This window comes from Impatiens glandulifera, chromosome 8, assembly GCF_907164915.1.
Source record: "Impatiens glandulifera chromosome 8, dImpGla2.1, whole genome shotgun sequence".
Taxonomy (NCBI): Eukaryota; Viridiplantae; Streptophyta; class Magnoliopsida; order Ericales; family Balsaminaceae; genus Impatiens; species Impatiens glandulifera.
Genome location: NC_061869.1, coordinates 6,781,163 through 6,806,528, shown reverse-complemented (window position 1 = coordinate 6,806,528; position 25,366 = coordinate 6,781,163). Strand labels below are relative to the sequence as shown.

At 34.8% G+C, this 25,366-nt stretch overlaps 4 protein-coding genes across 5 annotated transcripts; 2 read left to right on the top strand and 2 right to left on the bottom strand.

Moving 5' to 3' along the window:
- Positions 1-6,188: 6,188 nt before the first annotated feature.
- On the top strand, positions 6,189-7,820 carry LOC124912835. The gene is made up of 2 exons (XM_047453479.1): positions 6,189-6,914; positions 7,149-7,820. The coding sequence occupies exons 1-2, from the start codon at positions 6,189-6,191 to the stop codon at positions 7,818-7,820; spliced, it is 1,398 nt and encodes a 465-aa protein (XP_047309435.1).
- Positions 7,821-11,771: 3,951 nt separating this feature from the next.
- LOC124911416 (chitinase-like protein 2) lies at positions 11,772-13,385 on the top strand. Its single transcript, XM_047451895.1, has 3 exons — positions 11,772-12,319; positions 12,522-12,681; positions 12,778-13,385. Exons 1-3 carry the CDS (start codon positions 11,944-11,946, stop codon positions 13,187-13,189), a joined length of 948 nt encoding a protein of 315 aa, XP_047307851.1. The 5' UTR covers positions 11,772-11,943; the 3' UTR covers positions 13,190-13,385.
- Positions 13,386-13,660: 275 nt separating this feature from the next.
- On the bottom strand, positions 13,661-17,601 carry LOC124911415 (PTI1-like tyrosine-protein kinase 1). Of its 2 annotated transcripts, none has more exons than XM_047451894.1 (8): positions 17,448-17,601; positions 15,965-16,096; positions 15,622-15,878; positions 15,043-15,169; positions 14,678-14,951; positions 14,281-14,413; positions 14,112-14,198; positions 13,661-14,030 (listed from the first exon to the last, which is right to left on the bottom strand). In XM_047451894.1, exons 2-8 carry the CDS (start codon positions 16,056-16,058, stop codon positions 13,911-13,913), a joined length of 1,092 nt encoding a protein of 363 aa, XP_047307850.1. In that variant the 5' UTR covers positions 16,059-16,096; positions 17,448-17,601; the 3' UTR covers positions 13,661-13,910. The 2 variants fall into 2 exon arrangements, with proteins under 2 accessions (XP_047307850.1, XP_047307849.1); XM_047451893.1 differs by lacking the exon at positions 17,448-17,601 and adding an exon at positions 17,152-17,170.
- Positions 17,602-19,061: 1,460 nt separating this feature from the next.
- On the bottom strand, positions 19,062-23,700 carry LOC124911435 (2-isopropylmalate synthase A-like). Its single transcript, XM_047451917.1, has 12 exons — positions 22,967-23,700; positions 22,656-22,869; positions 22,487-22,567; positions 22,227-22,319; positions 22,042-22,128; positions 21,802-21,902; positions 21,104-21,137; positions 20,934-21,008; positions 20,624-20,707; positions 20,056-20,190; positions 19,745-19,887; positions 19,062-19,454 (listed from the first exon to the last, which is right to left on the bottom strand). The coding sequence occupies exons 1-12, from the start codon at positions 23,659-23,661 to the stop codon at positions 19,316-19,318; spliced, it is 1,881 nt and encodes a 626-aa protein (XP_047307873.1). The 5' UTR covers positions 23,662-23,700; the 3' UTR covers positions 19,062-19,315.
- Between the last annotated feature and the right edge of the window lie 1,666 nt (positions 23,701-25,366).

The window sequence follows — 25,366 nt, the reverse complement described above, 5'->3', positions numbered from 1 at the left end:
AAGAAAGGCAATAAAAATGTCTCTTTAACTTCTCTATGACACAAGAACATATTATAAGAAAGGTTATGCGTTTCATCGTGAACATCTCAGCATAACAGTAACAAAGTTGAATTCATGTAAGATCTTCTATCATAATTTTTTATTTGCGTTAGCCATATACTATCTTTATTGTAATAGCTTAAGTTTCAAAACTGATTTAGGAATTGAACAAGTTCATCAATCACAATAATGTAGAGGGTAAATGTTCATCACAAAGTGAATCATTTGAACATGGGAAATGTACATTATAGTTAACCTAATTAGAATGCCTATGAGACCACCAATATAACAAATCTAAAAGAAAATTACAATAAGATAATAGGGAGCAAAAGAGATGGTAACTTCTTTAGAAAGAGACTCATTTATTATTATACATGTAATGGGATATGAAGATCTTATATATAATGAAGGTGAAGAGAATCTTTTATTAAGAGGGGATGAGTTTAGATGTGATAAATGAATAAATGTAACTGATAGAGTTTAATGACAGGAAAATGTGGTAAAATAATTAGAGAAAATAAATTGTCAAGCTAACTTACAAATTATAAATGTAAATGTTTTCAATTATCCTCTTTTATTTGATTGCATCATGTTATGTGTCTTCCTTAAATTTTTGATTGAATTATGTTTCTTATATCCATACATAATTCTATTTATGACTATAAATACAACTTAGGCATACTCATCTGGTCGGGTAACCCATCCCTGTCTAGTAGGTAATTAGGAACTAAAAGTTTTATGTCAAAATCGGGTTGGTGCAAGGTTATTGATTCATTAAGTATTTGAAATAAAAAATTAAGGTCTATTTTTTTAAAGATCAAAACCTCAATATTTTGTTTTTATAACTTTTAAGAAAACATTCTTTTAATGTATCATCTTATTTTATTACTATTTCACTAATCGAGTTCGTCCCATAAATTAGTTAGTCGAACCTAATATCTATTTGGTTAATAGGTACAATTTCATATTATTATTATTTTAAATTATAAAACAAACAAATTCTTATAAAAAATGTTAATTTATAAAAAAAAAATCCTTTTAAAAAAATCGGTTAAAATTTATAAATAAATAATAATTTGAAAAACAAACATATCCTTAATAAAAAATCGGTCCTTTATAATTAATTATTTGATTTATATCATGTTGGATACCATCTATTCATAATCAATAATTTTGTGATCACTTAAGTATTTATTAGCTCCACTCGAACGAGTTTATAAATTTGAGTTTGACTCAACTATTTGCCTACAAACTCGGTTTTAAAATTTTGAACTAAAATTAAATTTTTAAATATTTGTGAAGAAAAAAAAATTATTTTAATTTTAGATTTTAATATTAAAAAACATAAAACATATATATACATTACTTATTATCATGCTCGAAAATGCTCGACAAGTATTATATGAGTTCGAGTTTGACTCAAATATTAAACAAGTTAGTTTGAACTTGGCTAAAATCAAATTCAAGTTAAACTTTAACCGAGTGGCTCACATACAACTTGACTTATTTATTGCCCTATATATACCCAAATCTATGTGCACAAATTCTAGTTTGATTAAAGTCACATAACCCTATTTCAATTCAATTTATACCAAGATTTTTTTAAGTCAAAAGTCATAGGATTTTAGTTGTAAAATGATATTCAATTTTATATCGATTAATAAAATTTCAAATTCATAATTAATAAAAAAAAAGTTAAATTTATTATATCAACTTTTTAACTTAGGCCTCATTTGATGAAGGGGGTTTTTGGGATAAAACCCAGTTTTTATCCCAAAACCCAAACATCTTATCAACCATCAAATCAAATAATTTTATCATTTAAATACTAAAATTATCCTCTAATTTTTTCTTCTCTCTCTAAACCATCATTCTCTCAACTATACCATATCTTCTAAAGTCAAAGGACAAATTAGTCTTCAAATTTTAAAAAACCAGTTTTTTCCTACTTTTTATCAAATAAGGATTTTTTAAGATAAAACCCAGACAAAATCCAAAAAACTCCTCCTCAAACGGGAAATTTGACGAAATGACCTTACAAACTGGGTTATTTGACCTGGTGGAAATTTATAATTTTTTTTGCGCTCGTGGTGCTCTATTTTTTTTATACGATTTTGCCCTTGTCGCGAAACGCTAAGTCACTTAGCGTTTCGCGAAGTGGATTAGGGGTTTGTATAAATACCCAAATAATTTCATTTCCCTAAATTTCTTTCTCTCTCTTCTCCAATTCTTTTCCACTCACGGTGGCCGGCGACGACGGCGGCCGGCGGCGACGACGGCTCCGTTTCCTCCAATATCCATACAAATCTATACCGATCAGAGCTCTTCTAACCTAACTAATTCATTTATGTTTATCTATTGCCGATTTCTAACCCTAAATCTATTTTGCATGCAGGTTTCTTATTCTAGGGTTTATGTGCAGGTTTCCGATTCTAACTATTTGAAGGTCGTCGAGGTAGATCTTCATTTCAGATGTCATAAACAGTTATGTTCTTGTTTACATTTTCTTCATTTCAAAAACCTTTTCATATTTCGTTTATGTCCATCATTTTCTCCGTTTTGTTGATTCTTATTTCTTATATTGGTTCATATTGGTTCATGTTTGAGCATTTCGTTAGGTTATTATTTGTTATTCGTTCATATTTGCAGAAAATCTCTGTCCTGATAAGAGCGTATTTGTTTCCGTTTCAGATCTGCTTATCGTTTCGCTACGGTCTTACCGTTTCGCTACGGACTTACCGTTTCGCTAAGGACTTAGCGTTTCGCTACGGACTTACCGTTTCGCTACGGACTTACCGTTTCGCTACAGACTTACCGTTTCGCTACGGACTTACCGTTTCGCAGTATACCTCGCGATTCGCTAAGTATCAAGATTTTTTGTTATTTATAGTTAATCATGAACTTCATTTGACTAGGTATTTACATCACTTCATGGTTATGAAGAGAACATGTGTTAACAAAACAAACCTTCTAATTTTACATTGGAAACATTTAGATTCTTCAGAAAATGCCTTTGAAGAATCTATCATTGACCTCCAGATAAGCAAAGATTGACTGACTTTGATTTCGTTAGTCGTTAAGCTAAAGAAATAAATTTCAAACAATTTTCTCTTATCTGGAGTTCAACGATCGCTTCTTCAAAGACTTTTTCTGAAGAATCTAAATGTTTCCATGTAAAATTATAGGGTTTGTTTTGCTAACACATGTTCTTTTCAAAACCATGACTTTGTTGTTGATACCTTGTCAAACGAGATAGATTACCTATGAAACCAATAAAAAATTTTGTACTTGACGATTCGCTAAGTACTACGAGCTCCAGCTAGGAGAATGGTTTGAATTCGATTTCGTTATTAAAATATAGTAGCGAAAACGTATTCAAACCATCTTCTCTTAGCTGGAGCTCGTTGACCTCCCGATTCGCTAAGTCCCTCCCGATTCGCTAAGTCCCTCCCGATTCGCTAAGTCCCTCCCGTTTCGCTAAGTGCCTCCCGTTTCGCTAAGTCCGTCCCGATTCGCTAAGTCCCTCCCGATTCGCTAAGTGCCTCCCGACTCGCTACGGAAGTTGAAGCGACGCGCGTACTCACACGCGCTAGACCTTATATATTCAAAAAATTCAGAACATTTCATTTCAACCGCCCGACTCTCTCTCTCTAACCCATTTTCTCTTCACTGAATCTTGTCAAGCCCGATCATTTCTGCTTTCTTCTCGTTCGTCATTAAGGTTAGTTCATTATATATTTTTTGCCAGTAGGGTTTCTGTTCAGGTTTCATTAGGGTTTCGCTAGGTACCTTCCGATTCGGTAAGTACCTAGCGATTCGCTATACCTAGTTGTGGCCGATCATTTTCTGGTTGTTTGCTTATGGATTTTGGTCTTTGCATGTTAAGTTTAAGTGTTTGTTTCAGATTTTTTGTTTAGGGTTTTTGCATGTTAAGTGTATTGTTTGTTTCTGATTAGTTTCGTATTGTTTCCGATTCGGTAATGCTGTCTTATGTTCAGTTAACGGTTTCGCTCGGTACCTCTCGATTCGCTAAGTGCCTCCCGATTCGCTAAGTGCCTCCCGATTCGCTAAGTACTTAGCGAATCGGGAGGCACTTAGCGAATCGCTAGGTGCCTCCCGATTCGCTAAGTTCTTACGTTTGTATGTGTTTGTTCTAACATTTTTGATGATGTTGTTTCCTTTTGTAGATGGCAGAAACAACTGTTACTGACTTTCCCGGTCGTATTTCGTGGAAAAGTGCCCTCACCCTGAAGAAGATTGTGAATAAGTTCGAGGAAATGGATCTTCTGGAGAGTGTGTACAATACCCAGTTCAGATCATTATTCACAGCCCCCCTCTTGCAGTTCTCAGGAAGTATTGTTCATCAAATGTTGTTGAGGAGGTTAAGCTCAAACTCCAAGGAGATAACTTTCATGGTGAATGGGCAAAAGCTTGTATTTGGTATGAAGGAGTATGCGTTGGTTACCGGCCTATGTTTCGGCGTTTATCCTGAGTTGGACCAAGAAAAATTGCGTTGTTGTCCACCTCTCTCGGTTAAATACTTTAAAGGGAGCATGAGTGTGAAAATGTGCGACTTCGAGAAGGCTTTTTTCAAATGCAAAGACAAGGAATATGCATTCAAGATGGGGCTGGTATGCCTGATTTGCCAGTACCTATTCACATTTGACCCAAAAAGAGTTATATTTCCAAAAATACTCAACATGGTGGAAGACAAGGACACTTTCTTCCAATATCCATGGGGGAAGGTCACCTTTAGAGCCACCCTCAAGGGTTTAAACAAGAACATGAGACACCTCTGTACCTCATTTTTTGACAAGAAAAAGAATGCTGAAGATCCTTATGCTCCTTTTGCATATAACATCTATGGGTTCGCATTGGCACTTCAAGTGTGGACGTATGAGATCTTCGAAAACTTTATCCCTAAATTCGCCAGAAGGAATCAGATTAATGACCCTCTACGCCCAAGGTTGTTACTCTATCATTCCAACAGGAAAAACACATCGATGGAGGTAAAGACTGCTCTAGAGACCACGGATGTGACTGAGATGGAAGAGTCCTCCATGGAGAAGAGGTTATACAGTGGTGATGTATTTGAGCAAATCGACGAGACAGCTGATGATTTTTTTGAGGGATTTACTGATGGGAAGGTAATAAAAGATGATGTTGATGAAGAAGAAGAAGAAAGTGAACATGAAGAAGTTACTCCGATTCCCAAACCTGCCACGAGGAAGAGAAAGGCTGATGCTACTCTTAAAGAAGCAGCCAACTTGAAGAAGAAGCTTGCTTATGAATCGATTCCGGCCCACATTCTTACTCCCCCATCCGCGACCTCTAGTCCTCGGGCTGACACACCTTCTCCTCGGGCTCCAACACCTACTGTTGGATGTGATTTTAATGAGATGAAGGAGGAGCTGAAAATAGAGATGAAAGAGGAGATGAAAAAGATGAAAACAGAGCTCATCAAAGACCTACAAATCACAATCCAAGAAACTCAACAAACTCACCTTGAGTCGTTCAAGAAGATGGTTTTTAATATGTCCAAACAGTTGTTAGAAAAATCCAACAAAAGGATGTCCATATTATTAACCAGATTAGATGATATGGAGGAGAATATAAAGAAGAAGAAGAGTAAGAAGAAGGATTCTAAGAAGGCTGTGAAGGTCGAAGAGGAAAAGAATATTGAGGTATGGAGATATTGAATTTTGCACTTTACATTTCATTTCGTTAAGTACATACCTATTTTGCAGGTTAAGGATTGTAAGAAGGATGTCGAAGTTGAGAAGAGCAAGGTTGAACAGGAGAAGGAGAAGAAAGAGGTATTCTGCGTACTTTTCGTTTCGCTAAGTTAGTATTTTTCGTTTCGCAAAGTACTTTTCGTTTCGCAAAGTTAGTACTTTTCGTTTCGCAAAGTACTCTTCGTTTCGCAAAGTTAGTACTCTTCGTTTCGCAAAGTACTTTTCGTTTCGGAAAGTACTTTTCGTTTCGCTAAGTACACTTCGTTTCGCAAATTACTTTTCGTTTCGGAAAGTACTTTTCGTTTCGCTAAGTACTTTTCGTTTCGCAAATTACTTTTCGTTTCGCAAAGTACTTGTCGATTCGCTAAGTTTGTACTGACCAGAATTTTGTCTATTTTGCAGGAGATGATAGCGATGCAGGAGACTGTGGGGGATGATGAGAAGATGAATGATGGGAAGAAAGACGATGTAATGGAGGACAATGAGAAGGTGGAGGATGAACAAAAAGAGGACGGTGAGAAGGTGGATGATGATGAAAATATGGAAAAGGACGAAAGAAAAGACGGTGAGAAGGACGATGATGATGAGAAGGTGGAGGATGAAAGAAAAGGCAACGTTGAGAAGGTCGATGGTGATTTGAAGGTGGAGGATGAAGGAAAAGACAACGATGCGAAGGTGGAGGACGTAAAGATGGACGTTGAGGCTAAAGTGGAGGACGGTGAGAAGCTGGATGGTGTGGCTAAGGTGGATGATGTGGATGTTGATCTGAAACTGAAGGATTTGAAAGTGAAGGTGAAGGATGAGAAGACTGTGGGGGATGTGAAGGCAAATGATGACAATGATGACAATGACGATTTCCAGTTATACAATACTCCTCCTAAAGGAAATTATGGGAGGAGAGTGAGAAAGCCGAAAAAAGATGACTCGTACACCAACCCTTCCTTGTCAAAAATGCCCAAGACAAAGGATCCTATGAAAGTGAATCACCTTCAAAAATTTGATGATGAGCTACTGGATAAAGTAAAGGCGTGGTTGGATGATCCAAAAACCGATAATTCGACAACGGATTTACATACGGTTCAAGCAAAGAAGGAAGTGTTGGTTAGAGTTGTAACAAGGCTTACATGGATTGAAGACACGGTAAGTCGTTCAAATCAATTCATTAATCTTCGTTTCGCAAAGTGCTTTTCGTTTCGCAAAGTGCTTTTCGTTTCGCAAAGTGCTTTTCGTTTCGCAAAGTGCTTTTCGTTTCGCAAAGTGCTTTTCGTTTCGCAAAGTGCTTTTCGTTTCGCAAAGTACTCTTCGTTTCGCTAAGTCCCTAGTCAATGGTGTTTGATATGTACTCAATGTATGTTGTATGCTCCCATTGTGCAGGAAATGGATGCATTCTGCCATCTACTGCGGAAAAGGATTTCCTGCTATCCCAAGACGTATAAAAATACACATGCGGCAATTGGGGATTGCGTATTGTCGGATAGAATCAGGCAACAGCACCGGGCTTTTATTAAGGATCCTGCCAAATATCCAGTCGACGAATTCAAAGACTATTATATGGGCGCACCACATAGATATATGCCAGAGTGGTCAACAATTGACGACGTCTACATGCCAGTGAACATTAACCAGAAACACTGGATTTTATGTGTAGCACGTCTTCAAAAGTACCGCATTGACGTGTACGACTGTGATGCCTATCTTTATAAGAATCTGGATCCTTATTTGAAACCCTTCTGCGACATGATTCCATTTATATTCGCCAAAACAATCACTCCCGGTGAGAGGGTAAGGTATCCTAATTTCAACTTCGAAAGCCCCATCCAACCAATGACATACAAACGGTTTCCACACCCCAAAGTGAAAACCGCTGCTGCTAAGGTTGGAGAAGTCCCACGGGCAATAGAGAGCGGGGACTGTGGGGTCTTCACGCTAATGTACATGGAACACTTGACCGCTAATCAACCCGTGCATAATGTGACCTCAGAAAATATGGGATTTTTTAGGCAGAAGATGGCGGTCCGGTTATTCCATCAGATTATGGAACCTTAAACATTATTTTTTGTAAATTGGATAACTTATTTTGATGTATTGTAAACCTTGATGAATATGTTGGAAGTTGGATTATGTATTGTAAATTATTTTGTGTAAATTGATGTATTGTAAATTGACCCTTCAACCTACAAAAAAGATAAGTTAGTAGCCTTCGTTTCGCCAAGTACTCTTGGTTTCGCCCAGTACTTTTCGTTTCGCTAAGTCCCTCCCGTTTCGTTAAGTCCATCCCGTTTCGCCAAGTCCCTCCCGTTTCGTTAAGTACATCCCGTTTCGCAAAGTACTCTTCGTTTCGCTAAGTGCCCTCCCATCAGATTGATTATATTTTCCATCTGTTTCTTTAGCAACCTTAATTCATTTCTCAATTGAGATTGGTTTGGTCGGTGGATGGATATATTTGAAATCAAGATTGAACAATTTTGTAATTTGTTAAGGTTGAATTCAAAGATTTATAACGATGGGATTAAGTAGAACAAGGATTATATAATGCCAATTGACAATATTTTAAACAAGCATTAAACCTGAATTAACAACATACCAGTACCATAGTTCAATTAACAACATATATTACAACATAGTATCTATCAAGCTAAAGGTTCATATTGTTGAGATGATGAGTCATGCTGCTTAGATGATGAGTCATGCTGCTTAGATGATGAAGCTCGTGCAGTAGATGGTGCAGGCATCACTGCTTTGCATGTTGCCCTATTATGTCCAAGCCCAGCACATGAGCTGCATCGTCTCGGGATCTTACGGACCTCACCCTGGGATGACCTACGCTTTGTTTGTGGCCTGCCTTTCTTAACCTTCACATTTGGTTTAAGACATGAACGTTGCTTGATATTTTCGGGAACATCCCAATTTTCTTCATCACCGGGAGGATAACATGTCTCGGCATATGAATTTATCCAACACTCAGTTGTGTAATACCTGTGTGTAGGGAAAGTATAACGAATTATTAATTGGTTAAACAGAATGAACACGTGAGCTAGATATTAATACCTTGAACAGAAGTCATAAGAAACCAAATTCCGACTGCGGGCAGCAGCCATTGCATGCGTACAAGGAAGACCCGAAACTTCGAATACTCTACAAGTGCAGTTCATGTCTTTCAAATTGACTTTGAAATGGGACTGATTGTCATGCACATAAAACTCGAATCGGTTAAGCGATTGGACTGTATAGAATCTGGCCTTCTCGAATCCCTCACGTAACACCTTCTCATAATTTGGAGATAAAACTTCTTCGTGATTAGACGCTCTTTCTCTTCTATCGTTAAACCATTGTTGTATTGTGAATCTTAAATACTCAGCCATTTCTGAAATGGGATACTTTCTGGCTTCCCTGCTCTGACTATTGAAACTCTCAGCATAATTGCTTGTCAGTTGATTGTATCGCTTACCGGGAAAAAATGCTCTACTCCATCTTGGGAACCCAATTTCTTCCAAATAGGCAGCAATCCTGTGATCTTTAACCTTGATTTTCTCAAACCACCGATTAAATTCGTGGACAGTGTATGCCCTTGAAGCCGAATCAAACTCCGCATGACACTTATCACTTTTAAATTTGGCCACAATATTCATCTTTATGTGATATGTGCACGCACCGTGGTCTGCTTCTGGGAAAACAGCACACAAGGCATTAGCGATGCTTGGGTGTCTGTCGGATACGAAGACGAGATCATCAACTAATCCAATTGCGTCTCTCAGTTTTTGCATGAAATAAGTCCAGGAGTTATTATTCTCGGAATCAACAACGCCGAATGCGACAGGATATAGTTGCTCATTCGCATCCAATGCAATAGCCACCAATAATTGACCACCCACCTTGTGCTTAAGAAAACTAGCATCAACACATAATACAGGACGGCAAAATGATTTGAAACCCCTAATTGAGAGGCCTAGGGACATGAACATATACTTGAAGTGACCGAGCTCGTCTGTCTGTATGTCGGTTATGGTACCAGGATTACACTTCTCCAACATGTAAAGGTATGATGGCAGTATTCCATAAGAATCCTCTACCGTTCCTCGCACCGCTATTAAAGCATTTTCCCTTGCCCTCCATGCCTTATTATAAGTCAAAAATATCCCATAAGTTGTCTGCATGTCTTCAGTTATTTTCTTAGGCAAGTGGTTATGATGATGGTCCATGTACTTGCTCTTCACGCACTGACCAATAACCCATGCTGGTGTTTACATTTTTTTCTTGGGCCTCGACAAAGTTGAGCATGAGTGTTGATGCTCAAATGTCCGGATCTCAAACATCTCAGAAAACTTACCTTTCACAGCCCGCAAGCTCCACTTGCATGTCTCATCCAAACATTTGAGTTCCCAAAGATTTTTTCTTGACTTCTCCACTTTGAATTCAAAATGATTGGCCATCGCATATTTATATAGAGCAAGTTGAAGTTCTTTTTTATTTTCAAACAACGAACCGACTTCCAATACGGTTTCACTAGTTAATGCCATCGCAAATGTGGGGTCTGGCGGTGATGTGTCTGTCGGGTCTGTCGATGGTGTACCCATTGAAGATCGTCTTGCACTAGATGGTGTACCCAATGATGATCTTCTTGCACTTGTTGGTGTACCATTTGATGCCTTTCTTGCACTAGTTGGTGTACCCAATGATGATCTTCTTGCACTTGGTTGTATAGGTATTGATGCTTTTTCACCACTATTAACATGCAAGTCCTGAGTAAGTGGGATGTGAGGCAAAGAGGTTTCTCCGGCTTCATTTTGACTTTCAACAAAGAATTCCAAGGGTACAACAGGTGGAACAAATTTCTGAGTAAGTTGTGGTGGTAGTATACTTTCTTGAGTTGGGTATGTAAGTAGTGGTATCTTTTCTTTAGTAAACGCTGACTTCTCCACTACAGATACACACAATGGTGACACTGTTCGACCCAAAATCAAGCGTGATAGATATGTGTTCAAATCCCCATCATTATCAATAAAAACAGGTTTTGGATTTCTGATATTCGGAATATCATACTTCACTTGGAGCACTAAATCGTATGCTGATAACTGGAGATTAAGTCTATCGTAGAGTATATCAAGTAATTCAGCATAACGAGTACTTTGGGGTAGATCAAATGTTTTGATTGAAGATGCATCAAAATACAGTATTCCATCAGCATCAAGTTTCCACTCTCCATTATAGAAAACGAAAACTTCAGCTGCAATATAAAAACATGATTTGATTTAGAGACGTATAATTAATACTTCGCGAATCGCTAGGAACTTAGCGAAACGGGAAGGCCTTCGCGAATCGTAAGGCACTTAGCGAAACGGGAAGGCCTTCGCGAATCGTAAGGCACTTAGCGAAACGGGAATTCCTTCGCGAATCGCCAGGCACTTAGAGAAACGGGAAGTAAACCCTAACCAATCTCAGAAATCGAACATCAATAAAACATGCTTCAAATAGACGTACCTATTGGAACAGTGCTCGTGCACGTCGTCGAGCTCATAGTGGATTTCGAATGAACTTCGCCGCCGAGATCTCCGCCGAGTTCGTCGCCGCCGCCGGAGTTTAGAGAGAAGGAGGAGAAGAGCGGGAAGAGAGAGAAGGAGAAGAAAAGAAATGAAAAAAAAAATACGGAGGTTATATTAAATAGTAAGGGCAATCTGGACATTTCACATATCGTCACTTCGCGAAACGCTAAGTGACTTAGCGTTTCGCGACGAGGGCAAAATCGTCCAAAAAAAATAAAATCACCACGAGCGCAATTAAATTATCAAAATTCCACCAGGTCAAATAACCCGGTTTGCAAGGTCATTTCGTCAAATTTCCCCCTCAAACAAGACCTTAAAAATTATGCTACTTAAAATTTTATAAAAATAAAACTTCAATGAAAGAGACATTTTAATTTTTTTTTCTAAAATGAAAAAGACAACCAATCTAACTAATATACAAATTACATTTCCATCATCATCTTCTTCTTCCCTTTCACCTCAAGCAAAAGCAATTCAAACACCAACCCTAGATCTGACTAATTTCACAAACCCTAAAGAAGGTATACCTTCACTTTCCTCCTCTACAACTTAAATAATTCACCTTCTCTTCTCCTCCCTCCATCTTCATCTCAATATTCCAATTTTCCAATTCCTTTTCAAAAAAAAAAATGGAACCCAAATTGTGGATTCTCCTCATATTAGCTATAACAATGGTGAATTTCACCTATGCTCAATCATCGATTCAACCCATTGTCAAGATTGTTAAGGGGAAGAAACTGTGTGATAAAGGATGGGAATGTAAAGGTTTTTCAAAATTTTGTTGTAATGAGACAATCTCTGATTATTTTCAGACATATCAATTTGAGAATTTGTTTTCTAAGAGGAATACTCCGGTAGCTCATGCTGTCGGATTTTGGGATTATAAGTCTTTTATTACGGCGGCAGCTGATTATCAACCGTTAGGGTTTGGTACAACTGGTGGTAAGTTTATGGGTATGAAGGAGATCTCTGCTTTTCTTGGTCATGTTGGCAGCCAAACTTCTTGTAAGTTTATTTTCTTTTTATGTCAAATTGTTATTAAATTAAAGTTATATTATAAGTTTGGAAAATTTCTATTTAAATTAGAAAGTTATAAGAATTGAATATTGTAGCTTTTAACAAGATCTTTTGATACTTAGTCATATATTTAATGATATAGAAAAAACACAAAATTTTGGTGAAATATTGAACAAATTTTGTGGGGCAGGTGGTTATGGAGTTGCAACAGGCGGACCGCTTGCTTGGGGTCTATGCTACAACAAAGAAATGAGCCCGAGCAAGGATTACTGCGACGAAACTTACAAATACGATTATCCATGCACTCCCGGAGTCGAATATTATGGCCGAGGAGCTTTACCTATTTATTGGTGCATTACCATTTACAAACATTTCTTTATAGTATTTTGTTCATTTGAAGTAATAATTTTAACTAGTTTGGTTTGGTTTTTGGTGGTACTATATAGGAACTACAACTATGGAGCAGCAGGGGAAGCTCTTAAAGTAGACATACTAAACCATCCGGAATACATTGAACAAAACGCGACTCTTGCCTTTCAAGCCGCCATTTGGAGGTGGATGACTCCGATTAAGAAATCACAGCCATCGGCTCACGATATCTTTGTTGGCAACTGGAAACCGACCAAGAACGATACTTTGGCTAAAAGGGTGCCTGGATTTGGAACAACTATGAATGTTCTTTATGGAGAAGGTGTTTGTGGACAAGGGGATGTTGATTCAATGAACAATATGGTCTCACATTACCTATATTATCTCGATTTGATCGGGGTTGGTCGAGAGGAGGCTGGACCGCATGAAGTACTCAGTTGTGCTGATCAAGAAGCGTTTAATCCGATAACTTCTTCATCGTCTTCTTGAATAAGAGAAAAAGGATATGGATTTGTCTTATTTTGGATGTTGGAATTATTCTTTTTCATGTGAAGTGTGTGTATAATGATTGATGTTATTGGGCAAAGATTTTCTGTAATGTAATATAAGTCCTACATAAAAACATGGTTGTAAGAAAGAAAATTGAATATTCAAAGTCTGGTAAAAAATAAGTTGTTTTTATTAATATTGCTGAATTTTAATACCTATAATGAGTTTTTGTTATAATAACACATTTTCTGTTAAAATTAGTTTAATATATATATTTATACATATATAATATATGATTTTATTATGCTTAAAAGTTTAGCCTTACAAAATAAATTTTACCAACTAAAACCAAATTTAGTTACATCTCAATCTTCTAAAAATAATAATACGATCTAGTATCGTTTATATTTTGTTCTTGGTTTAATTATCTTCGACATTTAAGTAAGGACATAAAGTGAGTCGAGACGAATATAATAGGTAACAATTTCATATACCATTCAACAATCATTTTCTTTTGTCTGTCAAATAGAAATTCATCCCAAATACAATACAACCAGTTTTCCAAACAAAACCCGCCAAATAAATATTCGAAAACCAGTTACAACAAATACCAAACTCATGAAAAAATGAAAATATGATAGGTAAGTTGGTTATACACATATATATATATAAAACTCAATGAAGAAATCATTTCGACAAAGGAAGAAACCGTGCATCAAACCTATGGAGCAGGAGCAAGAGGAGGCGGTTTAAGCAGCGGTTGGAGAGCCTTCACAACAATGCTCATATTAGGCCGAAACTCGGCTTCATATTGCACACATAATGCTGCTACAGCCGCCAACTGTCATATTACATATTCTTGTTATAATCAAATACTAAACTTACTTACATCTATAATTATAAATCAAAAACCTTAACATACCTTTGCAATTCCTTTAGGAGGATATTCTCCCTTCAATTTTGGATCAACACATTGCTTCACCTTATCCTCACTTAGCCTAGGTGTGGCCTGTATAAAATCAAAAAAAGTGATTTTCTTCAAAAAAAAAATCTCAAATTAAAGAATGGAAGAATATGTCGAGAGGACTCACCCATGTAACAAGACTCTGCTGTCCACGAGGCATTGTATGATCAACGGGCTTTCTTCCGGTTAGAAGTTCCAATAGAACAACACCAAAGCTATAAACGTCGCTCTTCTGTGTCAACTGTCCAGTCATTGCATATCTGAACAACAACTCGTAAGTAGGCATAATACGATTTTCCTATTTTGTTTCAAAACTAATAATATACTCTAAATGCAAAGATTAACTCGTTTCCTAAAGTCATAACCAGAACTAAATAATAGAGATAGTCTATTTATAACATACCATAGTTACTTTCAAGTCATATAATACTTATTCTAGAAAGAATATAAATGTAAACTGGTTGTTGATTATTTCTAATAATATAAATAAATTGCAAGGTAAGGTAAGAAGTATTATTACTTACTCTGGTGCATGGTAACCAAAGGTTCCGAGGACGCGAGTAGAATGAAGACGAGCAGCCATGTCAGGTGTTTGATTTGAAAGGTTAAAATCTGCTACTTTAGCCTTAAAGTCTTCAAAGAGAAGAACATTGCTTGACCTTACGTCTCTGTGTATAATTGAAAGTTGAGTTTTTTCGTGCAAATATTCTAACCCCCTTGCAGCATCAACAGCAATCCTAACTCTCTGCATCCAGTCAAGCAAAGGACCTGGCTGTGCTCCTTGAACTCCTTTTCTACCTGCAATTTTCATGAATGGCATATCCATTTCTATCTTAGCTCAATCTACCAACCCAATTACTTATCTTAAGTTCTTAACATGCATACATACCATGCAGAATGTCGTGCAGGGATCCCATTGTCGCGAATTCATAAGCCAGCACGCGCACATTTCCTTCCACGCAATATCCATGCAGCTCAACAAGGTTTTCGTGTTTCAGTCTTGAAACCATGGATACCTAAGATTCAACTTTAACTCTTCAAGAAAATATCATCTGTCTTAGAATACTCTAGGTTGAGAAGATTTGTTCTAATACTCATTTGTTCATCCAAAAGATAATAAGACATTATTTGATATGCCCCTGAGTGGTCTGAGGATTTGTTGGAATGGAATAGAGAAATGCATGTTAAATGTACTTATAACGGTGTTCAATTATTCAAAACCTAATTTGGATTACCAGATGGAATGTAATCAAACTAAACAAATGAATATCCATAAATATGATTCCTAGATTGAGGGATTTGAAGAACAGATTGATTCTTGTTCTTTGAATAGAGATGGAATTAGAGAGAATTCTTCGAATTTAGTTTTACCATGGTTTTGGGTTTAATGAAAATCACTCCAAAAGTGAACGGAAATTCTAGTAAATCATTGCAGGAATGGTAAATTTATAAATGGATGCTGATATACCTGAGTTAGAAACTCATGGTTTGATTCTGGTTCGAGAGAAACGTCAAGTTTCTTAACAGCAACAGCCTTTCCATCATTCAAGATTGCATAATAAGCTCGTCCATATGATCCTTCACCAATTAAAGTCTTTGATCCAAAATTATCAGTTATCTCTTTCAGCTCCTCCAAGGACAGTACCGGCACTTCAATGGGTGGTACAGCCTTCTGAACTTCATGTTTGGCAGCACCGTTCCCCTTTGTCCCCTTCTGGTGATGTCCTAATACGCAGTTAAATAAAAAATCAATCAAATCTTCAACAAAGAATAATAAATAATACAAACAAGAATGTCTGCCATTAGCATACCATCTACATAATTGCTCGGGCTTTTAAAAGGTTCAGTCTCATGAGCTGGATACGACTCTTCTACTTGACAGATACAACAAAGCCACCTCCGCATCCTCAATATCTTTCTCAAATGAAGATCTTCTATAGAACCTAATATTCAACATAAACAACATATTAACAACCATGAACAGATGCAATAGGAAGTAATAGGCAATACATAGATCAACTTATTTCAAATGAAAATATCTAATCTAAGCACATAAACACATAATCTCGTAACTAGAAACGTGTACATACTCATTAAGTAATTTATTCTTATCTCAGTTCCAAAATTCAGCTGAAATTTTTGAAGAATTTCACCAAAAACATAAGATAATCCGTCGATAATTTCCAACAATTGGAAGCTTAATACATAGATCAACTTAATTCAAATGAAACTAACTAATCTCTTGCACATAAACACATAATCTGGTTACTAGAAACGTGTACGTACTCATTAAGTAATTTATTCTTATCTCAGTTCCAAAATTCAGCTGAAATTTTTGAAGAATTTCACCCAAAACGTAAGATAATCTGTCGATGATTTCCAACAATTGGAAGCTTAATACATAGATCAACTTATTTCAAATGAAACTAACTAATCTGGTTACTAGAAAGGTGTACATACTCATCAAGTAATTTATGCTTATCTCTGTTCCAAAATTCAGCTGAAAATTTTGAAGAATTTCACCAAAAACGTAAGATAATCCATCGATGATTTCCATCAATCGGAAGCTTAATACATACATCAACTTATTTCAAATGAAACTAACTAATTTCTTGCACATAAACACATAATCTCGTTACTAGAAACGTGTATATACTCATGCTTATCTCTGTTCCAAAATTCAGCTGAAAATTTTGAAGAATGTCACCAAAAACGTAAGATAATCCGTCGATGATTTCCAACAATCGGAAGCTTAATGCATAGATCAACTTAATTCAAATGAAACTAACTAATCTCTTGCACATAAACACATAATCTCGTTACTAAAAACGTGTACATACTCATGCTTATCTCTGTTCCAAAATTCAGCTGTAAATTTTGAAGAATATCACCAAAAACGTAAGAAAATCCGTCGATTCTAACAATTGGAAGCTTAATACATAGATCAACTTATTTCAAATGAAACTAACTAATCTCGTTACTAGAAACGTGTACATACTCATTAAGTAATGTATGCTTATCTCTGTTCCAAAATTCGCTGAAGAATTTCACCAAAAACGTCAATAATTTCCAATAAACACGGTTAATAAAGCATTAGTAATAATAAAATCGGAAACGTTCGTTAGATCATGAATTTTAGATGAAGAAACGGCAGATCCGAAAATGAAAACCGCTTCTGGAAATCTATATATTTGAAATTGAGGCGGAAAAGAAGAGGAGATCGAATGAAAATGCGATAATATATATATGTAATTGTAGAAAAAAGAGAAGATTGAAAGATGAAGATGATTATACCTGCAATAATATATGTGTTTTGAATGCGAATTTGTCTTTGGGAGATTGAGAGGAAGACGGAGAGGAATTCTGAATGAATGAATGAAGAAAGGTTGCGTAAAACTATTTAATTTTCGTTTTTTCTCTTTTCTCTCTCCAAACAATCCAGAGAGAGAGAAAAAGGAGAATGAATAGGAGAAGGACTCTTCACGAGCTTTAAAAAGGGTAAACTTTCAGTTAACCCCGCGTTTTTTTATTATTTATTTGTTTTAAATATACTCTATATTCGAACATTTATTTTCATTTAGGAATTAGGGTTAGTATTGGAGAGCGTGTGATACGAATAGGTGGAGACGACACTACACTTTACTTATTTTTGTATCGTAATGAAGTGGTCGCGAATTGGAACATATTTTAAAACTTGATTGACATTGAGTGAGTGATGTCGGTTGTTAGGGTGAGTGATGTCGGTTGTTAGGATATGTAGATAGAAATTGCGAGATCGGTTGTATTGAGACATTGAATCAATATTTTGATTATTTTTTTTGTGAATTATTTAGCTCAAAATGAACTATAAAACGTTCGGTGATCGCGATTAACTAATTCGTTTACTCCATAACGTTATTATTATGACGATATGAGGTCTCTGTGCCAGTAGCCGCGCGACTAAGACAGAGGGCAAGTGTTATTCGGAATGATTGGACGTAAAGGGCACTACAACGATGAATCGAGTTTCAAGTCGCCATAAACAGGACGAAATGATAAAAAACGTTTTCGGAAAATCGGTAGAGACGGTCGGTGAACTAATGGATCTTCTTGAGGATGTCTGAACTCGTTAACGTTATATTTTATGTCATTATACTCGTGTTTTTTAATTATATTTATCGAATTTTGTTTATATAATGTTGTATGGAATTTAAAAAATTATTTATTTATTTATCTCTTATTTATAATCATATTAAATTTACTTTTATCATTTTTTATAATACATAATTTTTAGTATATTAAATTATTTGTATTATAAAAATTATATTTGAGATCATTTTTATCACAAATAATATTTTTTTTTTGTTATATATATCATAAATCGTGTCCCTAATCCATTTATGGTTGAATCATACTCTTATTAGAGTTATTTTGGAATAAGTATATATGATTTAATAGTTTAAAAGAATATAAAAATTAATGATTTGTAGATTTTTTTCAAAAAAATAAACATTTTATACGGAAAACGACCAAAATCGAACTAACCTTCAACCATCAAGAAGGTATGTTTGAACATTTTGAATATGGTAAATGAAAATAGTACTTATACCTTGATCTCCAACTTCTATTTTGTTGAAAAATAAAACTATTGTGACTTTTTTTTTCCTTAAATTGCAACCTATTCTTCTATGGTTTAAATTTTGAAAAAAGGGTAGTTTAAGAAAAATATAGACAAAACAAAGAAAAAATATAAACATTTGAGTTTACAATTTGTCATTGTTTTATAATTTTGTAACTAATTGTACTAGGTGAAGGGAAAAAAAGGAAACAAAGCCATGATGATTCAAATCTAGCTTCGCCCAACAATTTACCAAAGTATTTCCAACAAAATTTATCGAACTAAGGTGTTTCAAAATGGGCCCAAACGTATCAAACAACTATCGCATAATAATTATTATTTGTCACTTTAAAATTAAAACTCGAATGTTTTAAAAAAAAAGTCGAAATATAGATGATTTGATACCACCTCTATGAAGACCAACAATACAAGAAAGGAAAACAAGTGTTTCTAATCTAGGGAAACTACAACATGGAAACATGTACATCACAATCAATAAAAATAAGAAGAAGATTAAATGAAGAAGATGACCTGCTATGCATTTTAACCGACTTTCATGGTGTTTTCAAGTTGAAACCCTAGAAGATTTTGTATTGACCTTCTTGTCGGTACTACTAATAGTATTAAAGCTCAACATCTTGTTCAAAGCATTGACATAAGCTCGCACACTTGACACAACAATATCCATTCCTGCTCCAGTTCCACTGCAACCAAAAGAAACAATGCATTTTTTTAAAAAGGTTGGGAAAAAAGATTGGATTAATGTCAAGGAATGCATACTTATGAAGTCTGGAAGGAAAGGAAAACAAGAATCTTCGGATCCAAAAATAGAAGTAATGAAAATGTATGGAAAGAGATTCAAGAACAGCTATTTGTTCAAGTAATAGGGCATTGATACTTCAATAACGGTAATTGGCTAATGGATCCAAGAAATAATGCCTAGTTTGATATCTTTATGAAATGTGCTAGTAGAAATAGTTTCATTTAGTCAAACCTGAAAGTTCGATCCAAAGTTTCCCCACTAGCATGTGTAGCTTTTCGGACACTCTCTCCTCGAATTAGGACCCGTGTGGTAGCTATAGCATCAATTCCCTCAGTGACAGCATTCAGAGAATATTCCAAAAGTGTTGCAGATTGCTGCATGAATGAGAGATTCACCCCCATACATTGTAATTAGTATTATGTAAGAGAAATAAGCAATAAACAAAGAAAATATTGTATTTAAATGACAGTTACACCCCCAGTAGTATCATCGAATGGGGCCATAAGCAGTTTAAGTTAAAAGTAAATACTATTTGCACAAACCTTTACAATCAGATCAACTGCTTTGTAGGATGAATCGACAGGCCCTGTTCCATTTGCACAAGCAATATGTTCCTCACCATCTGCATCAATGAGTCTCACTGTTGCCATAGGAAGATCAAGAGTTCCACATGTAACCTGCATAAAACGATTGTCCTCTTAATTCCAATATTCTTAACGCAACAAGTCAACTAATGAAACTGAATAAAACTTGTAAAAAACTACGAATTTTATAGATCAGTCAATGCATATTTTACTTGTTTTCTTTTTTTATCGAAGTTGCAGGCTCAACTTCATTCAAAACAATCCCTTGTACCCAAACACACTCTCTGATATTCAAACAAAACTTAACCTCTCTGCCAAGCTAGCCTTAATGTACCCCTCTTCTTCCGGTCAAAGATAGAAAGGATCAATTATCTATGCTAGAAACATTAGATTGCTCTTATACCATGAAAGTACAACTATGAATTATAGTTAGAGAACACTCAATGCATATTATTCATTCACTGGTAATGTAAATACATATTGTTAAAGAAAAATAAAATATGAAAATATAAATCTTCTAAATTACCTGAACATCTCCAAGTTTCCACACAACCTCGGTCTGATAAACAACATCTGACACAAGCGCCATCAGATCTTCATCTGTAATCACCTATTACACCCACAAATGGCACACAAAGATGTAAGCTCCTAGAAAATAAACCATTGAAAGGCAACCATAATTATTTTGTGCATAATAAAAGATGAAGGACAGACAAAAAGGCAAAGGAAACATATATTTAGTCATAAGCCAACAGAAGAAGCTCATTTGTACTTCACCGCAACCAAAAGACACGTATTTTAATGTGCATGTTTCCTAATCAGATCACAAAGGTTACCTTCTTCTTTTCAGCTACATCTTTGAAACGCCAAAAGAGATCATCAAGTTCCTTACCATCAATGTCATAGCCAAGCTGCAAACACAATGAAAATTAAGTAACAGTGGAAGGTCCTAGAAACCATTTCGCAAAGTTGAAATAGAAAAAATAAAATGCAAATTTGTGCATACCTCTGATAACCGAGACTTGAAAGCATGTCGTCCACTGCAACCAGAATAATAATAACAAATATTATACCATCCATAGTGAACTTTATATGGTATGTGCTTTGCAAATTCACATATGTGTGCACATCCATGTATGAAAACAAATTAGCCATAGATGATTTAAGCAAATTCCTTGGGCCCAAAGTACACTCCTTAGAGATTTGAGGCTTGTATAACTTTAATGTTTCCATTGTAATCGAATTATAAATGTTTGTGTAGGTTATGTTCTGGTCTAGGCATCATAATTTGGTTCTTAACAAATGCTAAAAACCTCAAGGCTAAAAGGCTAAAACAATAAGCAAAGTATTAACTTATTGGCTAAATCAATTATCTATAAGGTAATACAGCATAGTGTAAGATGAGTTATCAGACAAACTCAAAGCATTTGAGTAATGATGCATTTATTCCTTATTTCTTCGTATATTTTGATTGATTTGCTATTACAAAGGAAGCTACAATTTATAGGCAATATAAAAGATGCTAACTAAACGATAGTTCCACTTCCTAGATAAACATTTACAATCCTTTCTTGAGAAGACAAACCATCCTCCAGCCGTGAAGGAACTTTTGAATGAGCCTAGTTTGATATTTCCACAAGAGAAGCATCCATAGCTATATACACAGGAAAAAAGAGAAAGAACAAATATTTATTTTTGTAATACCTGAGTTTGCCAAGAACAATACCAGACTCATTGGACCTGTGAAGCCCAATATCTTCAGGAGATATGATCTCATAGGTGTTTTTGTGTTTAAGCATTCCATCCTACAGACCACAATATTTATTCATTATTCCAGACCTCAAGCAATAATAATAAGTTTGTAATATTAGAAGTTCAGAAAAATACTGAGATTTCAAGAGCATAATAACAGAAGTACTAAGTACTTGGCACATTGATTATCACCTGATGAATGCCACTTTCATGGGCAAAAGCATTTGCCCCAACTATAGCCTTGTGTGGCTGCAAATGCAGACCACTATATTCTTCAACCTAATTAAACAAATCCTTAGTAAGAACACATACAGAAGCAATTTTGATCAAGATAAATCTATTGTAATAAGAAACTAAAAGAAGTTGGTTAACAGTACCATTTTGCTTGTCATAACAATATGTTGTTCAGTGATCCCTGTATAAAGGCCTCCCAATATTTGATCTCCACGGCATTTAATAGCCATAACAACCTATAAATGAACAGGATGAACTACAATTATGTCTATCATGCATATCTATTTACTCTATTTTGGCAAACAGTAGAAAAACTAGGGCGTTTGATCTTTCTTAGTTAAATCCAATAGAATGTCATCACATAATTTCCGTTTATTTTCCTTCAGGTGCAGAACATTCTCACCTCCTCCAATGAAGCATTACCAGCTCTTTCACCAATACCATTTATTGTCACTTCCAATTGTCTTGCTCCTGCATATGCCCCCTGAATACATACCAACAATATCATATGAACACAAACAAGGTAACATTTCCCATTTTCAAATGTGTAGAAAGCTAATGCAATTCCATACAGATAAAGTGTTGGCAGTAGAAAGCCCTAAATCATTCTGACAATGTGTGGAAATGATCACGTTTTCTATCCCTGGGGTGTTGGCCTTTATATCAGCAATCAATTGTCCAAACTCACTAGGCAAGTTATAGCCAACAGTGTCCGGAATGTTGAGTGTGGTTGCCCCAGCTTTAATAACTTCACCCAGAATCTGATAAAGAAACTCCCTTTCAGATCTGTTAAGAATCAATCAAAAGATCAAAACACATGAGAACTAATTAACTTCATGTCATACATCAATGCCTAATCACTAATCAGAATGAAGAAACCTACCGTCCAGCATCTTCAGGACTGAATTCAACATCATCACATCCCAAACTTCTAGCATACATCACCATACTCCTAGCTGTCTCAATAACCTCTTCTTTAGTCTTCTTCAGCTTATACTTCATATGGATTTCACTAGTGGCAATGAATGTATGAATCCTTGGCCTTTTAGCGTATTGAACTGCCTCCCACGAAGAGTCTATATCTTTCTTGTTACATCGAGCTAGACCGCAGATAACCGGCACATACCCATTCTCATCAACCGCATTTCCCACTTCCTTGGCGATGGATTTCACTGCTTCGAGATCATCTTTCGAAGCAGCTGGAAACCCAGCTTCTATTATATCAACGCCTAGCTTCGCGAGCTGGCGAGCAATATCAAGCTTCTCCTTGCTTGTCATGGTGGCCCCAGGTGATTGTTCGCCATCGCGGAGAGTAGTGTCGAATATGCGTACGTAATTTGGATCGGAGATTCTGTTGGGTATATACTCCGGGCGAATTCGACCGCCTTTGGGAGCCGCTGTGCATGAGATGACGGCGGTGAATGGAGACGATTTAGGGAGGAGAAATGGACGGCCATTGTTGTAAGTGAAGCAAGGAATGGAGCTGATTGGGTTGTTCCGCCTGAGGAAAATGGCGTCGCCGGCCGTCGGCGACGGCCGTGAGAAGATTGGACTGGTCAACATAGACATAGACGCCATTTCAGACAAGGAGATGGACGAGAGTGAAAGAGAACACAGTGGAGGTGCAAAATAGACTAATGAAGATATATACTAATATATATATATATATATGGCTTATTGCATTAAACCCTAAGTTTTAATGGTCTTTTTGAAGAATTTTATTTCACACCAATAACAGGTATAATTACGCATTATGATACAATTAAGTGACTTACAAAAAAAAAAAAAAAAAAAAGACAATTTGAAACCAGCATGAGCTAACCTAATCGAATTTTTCCGTTTGGGTGGTTTCTTCAATTTGATCGGTAATTGATCGAGAATGGGACAGAATGGTATTTGTATCCTCATTCTAACATTTTCCCAATCTCGTACTTATGATGTCTTAAACATTGTAAACACAATTAAATATAAAATCACAAATATATTTATTTATTTAATATATTTTATATGAATTTTAAGTTTATCCCTTTATAATAATATAACTTTATAATATATATATTATATTAAAATTTATTTATATAATTTTATTATTTTTAGAAAATATGGTATAAATGATGACCTACGGGAATTCTCCGAAATCGAACGAATCGAACGAACGTTGAATGGTAGTAAAAAATTGGAAAAAAAATCGTTTAGACGTATGTACTCATACAACTAGCTTATTTAGATGTATTTACTAATAAAAGTTCATTTAAACATATTTACTATAAAAAATTGGTTCATTTAACTTCTTTTAGTAAAATATGATTAATTTTTTTTTTAAATTTATATATTTATTAATTAAATATTAATATATTTTCTCTCACATCATTTTTTATTAATAAATGAATCCCTTATTTTTATTTTTTTCATAAATATTTTTTTTTTATACAAGTATTTATTATTGATTATTTTAATTTTATTATATATATATAGACATTCATTATTAATTATTTTAACTTTATATATTTTTTTCATTTTTATATTAACCTTAATTATTAATTATTTTTAAATTATTTGATCATTATACTTTCAACAATAAAAAAAAATTTAACACAAAAATAAATTAATTAATATTTAAATAATAATAGCAATCCATTCATCAAACACTAAAATAGTAATAATCAAATATTAGACAAAACAATATTACTTACTATTATTATAAATTATGAATAAAAATTAAATAAAAAATTATTAATTTTATTTTTGTTCATATTAAATTAAATAAGATTTTTTTTTAAAAAAAAAAATATTATAGTAAAACATAAAATTCATAAATAAGTTGTTAAAGTTTTTTAAAAAATAAGAATTTAAAATTTATGAGAAATAAAAATTAATAAAAAAAAATATAAATGAAATAAAAAAAAACTAATATAAAAAATAAATAAAAATAAAATAAATTATGTGATTTAATTAATGTAAAAGAAGGAGAGAGAAAATATATTAATATTTAATTAATAAATATATAAATTTAAAAATAAAAATTAACTTTGGTTACTAAAAGAGGTTAAATGAAAAAAAAATTGATAGTATATATGTTTAAATGACATTTTATTAGTACATACGTTTAAATGACATTTTATTAGTACATACGTTTAAATGAGTTAATTGTAGAAGTACAAGTCTAAGTAATAAGCCTTTTTATTTTTTTATTTTTTGTACATAAGTCTAAGTGAGTTTTTTTCCTAAAAAAAATTAGAAATAAAACAGGGCGAAAATGATAAATACATCCCCACTCATAATT